Source organism: Cylas formicarius, unplaced genomic scaffold (genome assembly GCF_029955315.1).
Source record: "Cylas formicarius isolate icCylForm1 unplaced genomic scaffold, icCylForm1.1 PGA_scaffold_2__14_contigs__length_35257938, whole genome shotgun sequence".
Classification (NCBI taxonomy): Eukaryota; Metazoa; Arthropoda; class Insecta; order Coleoptera; family Brentidae; genus Cylas; species Cylas formicarius.
In genome coordinates this window covers 6,517,379-6,530,465 of record NW_026844319.1, presented here as the reverse complement: position 1 = coordinate 6,530,465, position 13,087 = coordinate 6,517,379, and the positions used below count along the sequence as shown (strand labels likewise).

The 13,087-nt window shown below is 35.8% G+C and overlaps 1 protein-coding gene across 4 annotated transcripts in view; it reads left to right on the top strand.

Moving 5' to 3' along the window:
• The first annotated feature begins 329 nt into the window (after positions 1-329).
• LOC132698014 (uncharacterized) overlaps positions 330-13,087 on the top strand; it is a 69,170-nt gene continuing 56,412 nt past the window's right edge. The window contains exons 1-2 of one of the 4 annotated variants that reach the window (XM_060663842.1): positions 332-442; positions 497-692. Coding sequence is in view for 1 of the 4 variants with exons in the window: in XM_060663839.1 (XP_060519822.1) it covers positions 3,664-3,677 (14 nt within the window). In the remaining 3 variants the exon portion in view is untranslated. Of the gene's footprint in view, positions 693-3,353; positions 3,678-13,087 lie in introns of those variants that run through there. The other 3 variants (XM_060663841.1, XM_060663840.1, XM_060663839.1) reach the window with 3 other exon arrangements.

Here is a 13,087-nt window from a genome sequence, read left to right as displayed (position 1 = left end):
AACTTTTTGTGTTGTTTTTTGATGCTAATAAACTATCAAAAATCTTTTGTATTTTGTAACATTAATTTTAACGGTCTTTCTTAAATTCGAGAAAACGTCATAAACTATTTGTCCCCTATTTTTCCAGTTTCGCACAAGTAAGACATCTGCATTCTGTGGACAGGCTAAAGTGTTTTGCAGGAAGTTTCGAAGCCGCCTCGTATATCTGAGGATCGCCGACCGAGCTAACTCGTACGATAGCACGTGCGCATTGCAATTTATTGAAATTACGAATGTCGAGGCGAATGCAGGACCGAGACCGGAGGAGCCAGTCGAATAGAATCGTGCCAGCGTGCGATGTTGTTGCGATCGCTATACGACACGAATGGCTTATTTTATTTTAGTGCGGTGTTTTCGGCAGTAAAAAATGAAAAGTCTTTTACGCAACCGTTTGTACGTTGTCGTACGTGCGGAGATAATTTTCATGTAATGGTTATAAATGTTTTGGCGATGATAGGGACGACAGTGAAAGGCTAAACGCGAGTTTAGGCGAGACTTACTCGCCAATCGCCTCTAGCTTCAGCGTTCCGAGGCAGGGCCGGAGTCGGCTCTAAAGGAAGCGTGCGAAACCGAGGACCTTTATTTTAAATGTCTACTAGGAACCTTAGGCTTTCAAGCAAGGAGATTAATCCTTCGTTAATATAATAGAAAAGGTAAACTGTTGGTTGAATGATTTCAGATTCACGCATATGCATAAGCTTTATGCTAAATATAGGTCCATTTAAGGTGGTCCTATGCCTTAGTAAAACACTGAGGAAAAAAGTTAATTACAAATAGTGTTTGACACTAACTTTATATTTCATTTATAGTTTTTTTATGTATACAAGGTGCTCCATTATCCAGGACAATAAGGAACTTTATTTTTTTTAAGGGAATGCTATAAATATTTTAAAAAATTCTAATTATTCGCTTACTTTTTGAGTATTTTTTATCGTCATATAGTATACGAAAAGTTTATTAGTTTTCGATAAAAATGGACAATTTTTTGCGGAAAAACAGGTCTTTGGAAAAATGTTTTTTGTTACGCTTGAAAACTAAAATTCGGATTTTTTTATTATGGATCCATGGAAGTGGTTAATATTTAGTGCTTTGACCTATCTATGGTGAACATTTATTATACAGGGTGGTCCAAAATGACCATCAAAAAATGTTTTTCTAATTAAAAAACTTTTTTTTATGAATACACTGTATTTCGTACTTTTATTGGGTTTGGGATTTAATTCTGGATGATTTCATATACCGGGTGATATAAATTTTTAGGTGCCAAAATATTGGCTTCCTATGTACATTATGTAGCAAAGTTGTAATATAACTTTTTGAAGGGGTCGCTATGATTAACTCATGTGTCGAGTTTGAATAAATTTTAATAAGTCAATCTTCATTAGAAAATTTTTGTAGTTTAGGTAATAAATCAAACACCAGTAAAATACATTTTTAGTATGATAACACAAAAATTCATGACAGTAACAATATTTTTATTTGTGATTGTTATACGTTATTAAATGCGCTTAAATTACAGCTAAAGATGCGTTATTCAATTCATAATTAAGTGGTATTACGCAAGAAATAGTCTTAGAGCAGCATCTGAAATGATTTCATTTTATTTTCCTGCTGTATTATTACCCAATTAGAATCCAAAGACACCGAATAAATAACTACAAATGTTTAGCTAAAAATGTCGATAATTGAATAGAAGAAAGGGATAATTTAGTTTTGAACATTTTACTGCATGTGGAGGAAAACAAAATGATTAGTACGAGGATTCTTGGACAAGCTGTAAATAAACATCAACCCACAGTGTTGCGCACATTAAAAAAAAAACAAATGTTTTTCCTATAAATATGAAAATCACTGAGAACTCTACAAAGGCGATAAAGAGACAAGAGTAGCATTTTTTTTTGAAATAATGAGGGATTTTTTTTAAAACATTTATTTCACGAACCAAATGATCAAAATTGTCGGTAACCTCACGGCAGAAACCTATTTGGACTTATTACACAATCAAATTGAACCCGCACTTGAAGAAGTTGTTCGCGCAGATCAGGAGTTCTAGTACCAGATGGATGGTTGTCCCGCCCATAATTCCCATATGGTTAGGGAGTATTTGGGAAATACTTTTAACGGGAATATCATTGGCCCAAGGTACCGAATCCTTTGGCCACCCAGGTCACCTGACCTCTCGCCGAACGACTTGGTTCTGTGGAGTCACTTGAAAACTGACTCCACAGTTAATGTTAAATTTGAAAATCTTTCTTATTAGCAATGTTTTGTAGCCGAATTTTTATTATAATTTAAAATTATATTTAATAATGAACTTAAGAAACAAATTTCTAGTCGTTCCTTTCAGCTTTCTTCTCCGTGCTTTAAATGAAATTCATTCCAAGGACGCTTTCAGGGATAAGTAGGCCTTAAGAACCGAGTATGAGTTTGATCCTTATGAAAACATACCTACATACTCAGTTTATTTTGAGTGTGTGAAAGCATATTGTAAACCAACATTTATTTGATATATGATAGTCCAGCTTGATGTCAAGTTTTTACAATTTTGCCATCATATTTAATTCAATAACTGAAGATCGGTTTATTAAAATTTATTCATACCGACTCCTTTAAAAAGATGAATTACAACTTTGCTATAAAATGTATAGAGAAGCCAATATCTGGACACCTAAAAATTTGCATGGGATTTCCTATGTTCCGTTCGATAATGCAGTCTACTATTACTACAAATTAACTTATCCTATTTCTAATTATTATTATTGCGCAATAAATGTTCAAAAATAAGTTCTACTTATATACACATGCGTAGTCTTTTGCGTATATTTTCTTAACATAAACGGAGTTATTCCTCTGCTCTTGTGAGGCGATTCACATAAACATGATCTTTAACATGTCCCCACAAGATGAAATCCACTGGTGTTAAGTCATATATATATATATATATATATATATATATATATATATATATATATATATATATATATATATATATATATATGTTATATCCGAAAATCCTATTGTGCACATGGTTTAAATGCCACCGACCTGCAAGAGTGCAACGATTGCGAAAACGTCGTGTCAACGATATGTCGCAACATCCGCAGCCGTCGACCCCGTCAACGTCAGCATAAATTTATTATAAATACTAATAATGTTGTCTGATAACATTCTCTCATCACGAGGTCATTATGTCCATTTTTACTTTAATTTTAACGGTCTAATAACATTCTCGCATCACGAGGTTATTATGTCCATTTTCATTTTGATTTAAAGTTAATAAATATATTTTTTAAAAAGTTATTTTTGAAAAGTGAAATATAAAAATTGGCGCAGTCGTAGTAGGATCTGTTCACGTTGCTAGAACACGAGTATTCTAACTAGTGACGGCGGATTCCAATCCCTTAAACGGAAAGAAGAACCATCGCAGCCCAGTCGTGCCGGAACAAGGAACCTTCCATCACCGTTTCGAGAGGCAGGAATTCGGAGTAGGATCTGTTCACGTTGCTAGAACACGAGAATTCTAACTAGTGGCGGCAGATTCCGACCCCTAAATCTAGGGAACAACGAAGACAGCCCCATCGTACCGGAACAAGGAGAAACCCATCACCGTCTCGAAAGGCAGCAATGAAAATAGTACAGTAAGTGTTAAGAATCATTACGAATTATTTTATTTTTAATTTGCAACATTGTTGAATTTATTACGTTCGATTACCCAAGGTTGAAAATTACCTATTTATTGATTTAATTTTAGTCTGCAAGTTTAACTTAGCAATGTTTAAAACAAAAAAAATGTGTTTGAACCTAGTACAATGCTGGAAGTTGAACCATATAAACTTTCGGAAATTTTCTGTATCGTACCTGAATTTGAGGGTGACCAAATCTTTTTAGGAAATTTTATAAAAGCGTGTGATTGTGCTTATAATATGGCAAGAACGCAACAAAAAATTCTTTTAGTGATTCAGAGAGTATGACCCTTAATACACTTCTTACAGCTTTAGAGCCTAGATTAGGTCAACTTATTCGTGCTAGTAATCCCACTTCACTCTTAGAAGCCCAAGCAAGGATTCGTCGAGAACTCCAACTCTCATATTTTGAAAATCAAAAATCTGTCAAATCTAATCCTTCTAAATCACATTCTGCGAATATTCGAACCCCTCTTCAGCAACCCAAATGCACTTTTTGTAATAAAATTGGCCATACTTCAAATCAATGTAGAAGTACGCATCAGCAAGTAATTCGTTCCAACAAAGCAACGTTAGTAACAACTCGAATCAAATACCGCTGAAATCTTCAAACTCTTATTCTAAGCCACATTTTATGAATCCACACCCGCAGCGAACTCATCATGTAAACTCAAACCCGATCTACATCGACGGTTATTTCGGAAATTCCCAGGAATTTCCACATGCAAATTACACTCTTCAAGAAGATAATGAAATTCAAAATCATTATTCTAACCATCCAGAAAACTGGGAACCAGAGCAGGATTTTCAAGAAAGCCCTTACGATATCCCACCAGACGAAATGTCTCTCGACTCGATTTTCGAAATCAGTTCCCAAATTCAAACCCTGAATTTAGACAATATGAATCCCAATCTAAACTTTCCAGAACAGAACTTCTGTTAAACCCTCTTCTTACGGTAAATTCTAAAAAATTATACTATATTTTTGACGCTACGCAAAAATTCAAAATATTAATAGATACAGGCGCAGGTATTTCTATTTTTAAATATAAAACCGCTGAAAATTACAGAACACGAGTTCCAGAAAATATTACCATCCAAGGTATAACAAATCAAAAACTTTTCATTAAAGAATCCACACTTATTCCATTCACGGATAACGACAAACATGAAGTCTATCTTTACGATCTTGATATCGAATTTGACGGAATTCTCGGTTTAGATTTTCTTGATCACTACCAATGTATAATCAATTTAAAGTCCAAAAAACTTGTAACGAATTTCAAAACAATGCCTTTACATAAAGTAGCACACGAACCTGTTTTTCCCAAAATTTGTAAAAAACCTGAACAAAATATTCAAAATCGAATTTCAGTCGAACCTAGGACCGAAAGAATTTTCAAATTAAAATGTAATTTAACAAACACAGACGCTATTCTCCACTCTTAAGAATGCGAAAAAGTTAGGTTACCTAATGCTTTAGTTAAAGTAAATAGCAAAGGCGATTTTTTTACTACTATTATTAGCGCTAATGCTATCCCAAAAACTATAGATTTTTCAGATTTATCTATCGAACCTTTTAATACAAATCTTAACGACAAAGAAATAAATACTATTTTCAATTTAAATTCTCAACCTGTTGATAGGCGCGGTATAATTCAATCCCAGTTACGCACCGATCACTTAAACGAAGAAGAAGAATTAATAACACAATTATGTCTTGATTTTCCTGATATATTCTATTTAGAAGGAGATCATTTAAGTTTTACTAATGAAATTAAACATACTATTGAAACGAACAACGGCAGACCGATTTTTACAAAATTATGTAGGTACCCACATGTCCACAAACAAGAAGTAAAGTCACAAATCAACAAAATGCTCGAACAAGGAATCATTCGACCTTTCACTTCTCCATGGTCTTCCCCTGTTTGAGCTGTCCCAAAAAAATTAGACGCTTCTATGAAACAAAAATGGCGCGTAGTCATCGACTATCGCAAACTAAATGAAGTCTCTGTCGACGATAAATACCCCCTTCCCAATATTTCCGATCTTTTAAACCAGTTAGGCAGATGTCAATATTTTACTACTTTGGACCTAGCCTCTGGGTTTTGCCAAATTGAAATTGATCCCAAGGACGTTGCTAAACTGCATTTTCAGTTGAAAATGGTCATTTTGAATTTCTCCGTTTACCCTTCGGACTAAAAAGTTCTCCATCCACTTTCCAACGTGTCATGGACAACATTCTCTTAGGTCTTCAAAACGAACGATGTCTCGTTTACATGGACGATATTATCGTTTATTCCGCTACCATACACAAACATATACAAAATGTCTTCAAACGCCTTCGTGGTGCAAACCCCAAACTCCAACCTGACAAGTGTGAATTTCTTCGAAAGGAAGTAGCTTACTTAGGGCATCTCGTGACCCCAGATGGAGTCAAACTCAATCCTGACAAAATAGACGCTATTCAAAAAATTTCAGAACCAAAATCACCAAAAGACATTAAATACTTCCTTGGTTTAGCCGGTTACTACCGACGTTTTATCCCCAATTTCGCTAAGATCTTAAAACCTCTAACTAGACTTCTCCAAAAAGACACACCCTTCGTATTCAATTCAGAATGCAAAAATTCATTTAACGAACTTAAAAACGCTCTAATACGTGACCCAATACTGATTTATCCAAATTTCGAGGAAACTTTTGTCCTAACCACCGATGCCAGTGTATTTGCCATTAGTGCAGTTCTTTCACAAGGTCCAATTGGAAAAGACCTTCCCATAGCATATGCCTCTAGAACTCTATGTAGTGCAGAGACGAAATATTCAACTATAGAACGGGAACTTCTTGCCATAGTATGGGCAGTCAAGCACTTCCGCCCTTATCTGTTCGGAAGAAAATTTATTTTCGTTACTGATCATCGTCCTTTAACTTGGCTATTTTCGATAAATGATCCTGGTAGTCGTTTAGCTCGATGGCGTCTTAAACTTGAAGAATACGACTATACCATTGTGTATAAGCCCGGTAAAATAAATAAGAACGCAGACGCTCTATCCCGTGTTAAAATTAACCATATTCAAGATTGTGTCGATCTCCAAAAGAAAATTTTTATCCTTGCATCTAATAACGATGACATTCGCAACCGACCATCCACAAGTAAAGAAGAAATCGTTCACAATGAAAATGCTAATAATTCAGATATCGAAGACGACACAGCGGAAGTTACAGAAGAATACAACAACTTCGCATACCTTCACAAAACCACATCCCTTATAGATTATTACAAAATAGAAACCTCTAATTCGCAACTTCTCGACAAAAACCACGAAGATATTGGCACTTTCTTTTGGCAATCAAAACTTGATGTTTTGCATAACAAAATAATGGACGATATTTTTGAAGAAGATATAAATTTTACATTTAACAAAACGATTATTTCATATAATTCCAACAACAATAAAATATATTGCGCGTGATGATAATTCTTTACTCTATGTACTACCTGAATATCTAAAACGCTGCAAACAAATTCGCGGCAAAGAAAGAATCTGTTTTAACTTAATGCAATATCCCATCGATAGAGAAGCCCTTTGCTAAGCACAGTTGCTTAGACATTCCGATCGTGTTCCTGTTACATGTCAATCTTCAATCGTCTTGGCCTCCGATTACAATGTCATAGAAGTCGACTTTAATTATTGTGGAATGTGGAAAAAGAGACCTCGTAGCCGAAATATTGAAAACTAATTCTTTACTTAAACTACAAGCGAACTGCAGTGCATTTTTTGGAAGCTCCAGAGTACGAGCTAAATCCTTTGTCGAAGAATATAAGAACGTGACCTACAAGAGCCACGCCGTGGAGATTCCATATGATTGCTGTTCTCACATTCCAGAGAAGTTTCAACCCCCAGAGTTGAAACCCCTGAAACTAAGTAAGATCGACACCGACGACCTTAACGTGGCCCAACATAAATTGCATGAATATTCGGAAAAATTAGAAAACTTACTTCATCAACCAACCCTTCAGAAACATTCTCACTGGCTGACAATTATTTCTATTATTTTAATGACTGTTTTAGTACTTTGCTATTTTGTTTGCAAATGCCGGAGAAAGAAACCGACAACACTCAGCATCGCCGATGGCAACGATCCTCAATAACCTCCGAAGCCAATTCGAAGACCCCTGCTCCCGATGCAACTTAAATCACTAACTCCGAAAAGACGGACTAGCATCCACCCAGAAGTAACTACCCGAGAAGCTACGCTTTAATTAGTCTACGAAAAGCTGCAGCAAGGCTCCACCTTTTCACTTAATGGGGGAGCTGTTATATCCGGAAATCCTATTGTCCACATGGGTTAAATCTGCAAGAGTGCAACGATTGCGAAAACGTCGTGTCAACGATATGTCGCAACATCCGCAGCCGTCGACCCCGTCAACGTCAGCATAAATTTATTATAAATACTAATTTTTATTGTAAAACGTTGTCTGATAACATTCTCTCATCACGAGGTTATTATATCTATTTTTACTTAATTTTAACGGTCTGATAACATTCTCTCATCACGAGGTTATTATGTCCATTTTTACTTTGATTTTAACGGTCTAATGACATTCTCTCATCACATATATATATATATATATATATATATATATATATATATATATATATATATATATATATGTGATGAGAGAATGTCATTAGACCGTTAAAATCAAAGTAAAAATGGACATAATAACCTCGTGATGAGAGAATGTTATCAGACCGTTAAAATTAAGTAAAAATAGATATAATAACCTCGTGATGAGAGAATGTTATCAGACAACGTTTTACAATAAAAATTAGTATTTATAATAAATTTATGCTGACGTTGACGGGGTCGACGGCTGCGGATGTTGCGACATATCGTTGACACGACGTTTTCGCAATCGTTGCACTCTTGCAGATTTAACCCATGTGGACAATAGGATTTCCGGATATAACAGCTCCCCCATTAAGTGAAAAGGTGGAGCCTTGCTGCAGCTTTTCGTAGACTAATTAAAGCGTAGCTTCTCGGGTAGTTACTTCTGGGTGGATGCTAGTCCGTCTTTTCGGAGTTAGTGATTTAAGTTGCATCGGGAGCAGGGGTCTTCGAATTGGCTTCGGAGGTTATTGAGGATCGTTGCCATCGGCGATGCTGAGTGTTGTCGGTTTCTTTCTCCGGCATTTGCAAACAAAATAGCAAAGTACTAAAACAGTCATTAAAATAATAGAAATAATTGTCAGCCAGTGAGAATGTTTCTGAAGGGTTGGTTGATGAAGTAAGTTTTCTAATTTTTCCGAATATTCATGCAATTTATGTTGGGCCACGTTAAGGTCGTCGGTGTCGATCTTACTTAGTTTCAGGGGTTTCAACTCTGGGGGTTGAAACTTCTCTGGAATGTGAGAACAGCAATCATATGGAATCTCCACGGCGTGGCTCTTGTAGGTCACGTTCTTATATTCTTCGACAAAGGATTTAGCTCGTACTCTGGAGCTTCCAAAAAATGCACTGCAGTTCGCTTGTAGTTTAAGTAAAGAATTAGTTTTCAATATTTCGGCTACGAGGTCTCTTTTTCCACATTCCACAATAATTAAAGTCGACTTCTATGACATTGTAATCGGAGGCCAAGACGATTGAAGATTGACATGTAACAGGAACACGATCGGAATGTCTAAGCAACTGTGCTTAGCAAAGGGCTTCTCTATCGATGGGATATTGCATTAAGTTAAAACAGATTCTTTCTTTGCCGCGAATTTGTTTGCAGCGTTTTAGATATTCAGGTAGTACATAGAGTAAAGAATTATCATCACGCGCAATATATTTTATTGTTGTTGGAATTATATGAAATAATCGTTTTGTTAAATGTAAAATTTATATCTTCTTCAAAAATATCGTCCATTATTTTGTTATGCAAAACATCAAGTTTTGATTGCCAAAAGAAAGTGCCAATATCTTCGTGGTTTTTGTCGAGAAGTTGCGAATTAGAGGTTTCTATTTTGTAATAATCTATAAGGGATGTGGTTTTGTGAAGGTATGCGAAGTTGTTGTATTCTTCTGTAACTTCCGCTGTGTCGTCTTCGATATCTGAATTATTAGCATTTTCATTGTGAACGATTTCTTCTTTACTTGTGGATGGTCGGTTGCGAATGTCATCGTTATTAGATGCAAGGATAAAAATTTTCTTTTGGAGATCGACACAATCTTGAATATGGTTAATTTTAACACGGGATAGAGCGTCTGCGTTCTTATTTATTTTACCGGGCTTATACACAATGGTATAGTCGTATTCTTCAAGTTTAAGACGCCATCGAGCTAAACGACTACCAGGATCATTTATCGAAAATAGCCAAGTTAAAGGACGATGATCAGTAACGAAAATAAATTTTCTTCCGAACAGATAAGGGCGGAAGTGCTTGACTGCCCATACTATGGCAAGAAGTTCCCGTTCTATAGTTGAATATTTCGTCTCTGCACTACATAGAGTTCTAGAGGCATATGCTATGGGAAGGTCTTTTCCAATTGGACCTTGTGAAAGAACTGCACTAATGGCAAATACACTGGCATCGGTGGTTAGGACAAAAGTTTCCTCGAAATTTGGATAAATCAGTATTGGGTCACGTATTAGAGCGTTTTTAAGTTCGTTAAATGAATTTTTGCATTCTGAATTGAATACGAAGGGTGTGTCTTTTTGGAGAAGTCTAGTTAGAGGTTTTAAGATCTTAGCGAAATTGGGGATAAAACGTCGGTAGTAACCGGCTAAACCAAGGAAGTATTTAATGTCTTTTGGTGATTTTGGTTCTGAAATTTTTTGAATAGCGTCTATTTTGTCAGGATTGAGTTTGACTCCATCTGGGGTCACGAGATGCCCTAAGTAAGCTACTTCCTTTCGAAGAAATTCACACTTGTCAGGTTGGAGTTTGGGGTTTGCACCACGAAGGCGTTTGAAGACATTTTGTATATGTTTGTGTATGGTAGCGGAATAAACGATAATATCGTCCATGTAAACGAGACATCGTTCGTTTTGAAGACCTAAGAGAATGTTGTCCATGACACGTTGGAAAGTGGATGGAGAACTTTTTAGTCCGAAGGGTAAACGGAGAAATTCAAAATGACCATTTTCAACTGAAAATGCAGTTTAGCAACGTCCTTGGGATCAATTTCAATTTGGCAAAACCCAGAGGCTAGGTCCAAAGTAGTAAAATATTGACATCTGCCTAACTGGTCTAAAAGATCGGAAATATTGGGAAGGGGGTATTTATCGTCGACAGAGACTTCATTTAGTTTGCGATAGTCGATGACTACGCGCCATTTTTGTTTCATAGAAGCGTCTAATTTTTTTGGGACAGCTCAAACAGGGGAAGACCATGGAGAAGTGAAAGGTCGAATGATTCCTTGTTCGAGCATTTTGTTGATTTGTGACTTTACTTCTTGTTTGTGGACATGTGGGTACCTACATAATTTTGTAAAAATCGGTCTGCCGTTGTTCGTTTCAATAGTATGTTTAATTTCATTAGTAAAACTTAAATGATCTCCTTCTAAATAGAATATATCAGGAAAATCAAGACATAATTGTGTTATTAATTCTTCTTCTTCGTTTAAGTGATCGGTGCGTAACTGGGATTGAATTATACCGCGCCTATCAACAGGTTGAGAATTTAAATTGAAAATAGTATTTATTTCTTTGTCGTTAAGATTTGTATTAAAAGGTTCGATAGATAAATCTGAAAAATCTATAGTTTTTGGGATAGCATTAGCGCTAATAATAGTAGTAAAAAAATCGCCTTTGCTATTTACTTTAACTAAAGCATTAGGTAACCTAACTTTTTCGCATTCTTAAGAGTGGAGAATAGCGTCTGTGTTTGTTAAATTACATTTTAATTTGAAAATTCTTTCGGTCCTAGGTTCGACTGAAATTCGATTTTGAATATTTTGTTCAGGTTTTTTACAAATTTTGGGAAAAACAGGTTCGTGTGCTACTTTATGTAAAGGCATTGTTTTGAAATTCGTTACAAGTTTTTTGGACTTTAAATTGATTATACATTGGTAGTGATCAAGAAAATCTAAACCGAGAATTCCGTCAAATTCGATATCAAGATCGTAAAGATAGACTTCATGTTTGTCGTTATCCGTGAATGGAATAAGTGTGGATTCTTTAATGAAAAGTTTTTGATTTGTTATACCTTGGATGGTAATATTTTCTGGAACTCGTGTTCTGTAATTTTCAGCGGTTTTATATTTAAAAATAGAAATACCTGCGCCTGTATCTATTAATATTTTGAATTTTTGCGTAGCGTCAAAAATATAGTATAATTTTTTAGAATTTACCGTAAGAAGAGGGTTTAACAGAAGTTCTGTTCTGGAAAGTTTAGATTGGGATTCATATTGTCTAAATTCAGGGTTTGAATTTGGGAACTGATTTCGAAAATCGAGTCGAGAGACATTTCGTCTGGTGGGATATCGTAAGGGCTTTCTCTCATCACGAGGTTATTATATCTATTTTTACTTAATTTTAACGGTCTGATAACATTCTCTCATCACGAGGTTATTATGTCCATTTTTACTTTGATTTTAACGGTCTAATGACATTCTCTCATCACATATATATATATATATATATATATATATATATATATATATATATATATATATATATATATATATATATATAACGTATTGATTCACGGATGGAAAAATGTGATGACACTATATTACGGGATATCATCCGTTCGCTCGTTGAACTCCGACTGGAATCCTGCAGACGTTTCGCCAAAATCTCACTTGGCATCTTCGATGCTCGCACTCCGAAAACACTTCGAACACTGGGAGGTTATCGGCGGTGCGTGCGGTATTTATACTCTGCGCCGGAGATGGTAACGGGGCTGCTTGTGCGTGGGGGGAGGTGGCACCGACCCCCGAATTGTCGCGTTGTTAATTTCGCCTGATCGTAGTTGCGATGTCCCCGTTGGCTGCTGCGCATCGCTCTGCTGTTTGATTATCTTTCTCCACGTGTTGGATAAATGCAGAGCGTCGTCTCTTGTATTGAGGTGTCCGCCTTACATAATAGATCTGTCAAGACATTGCCTGAAAAACGCTTGCTTTATGTACAACGGGAAAATTTACCGACAAATAGATGGAGCAGCAATGGGATCATCTCTCTCACCTGTGATTGCCAACCTCTTCATGATTTACTTCGAAAAGAAAGCAATAGAGAAGACAAATCGGAAGCCAAAACTATGGACAAGATACGTTGATGACGTATTTGTTGTATGGCCTTTTGGCAAGGAGGAGCTTTTGAAATTCCTATATCATCTGAATTCCATTCACCCAAGGATTCAATTTACAATAGA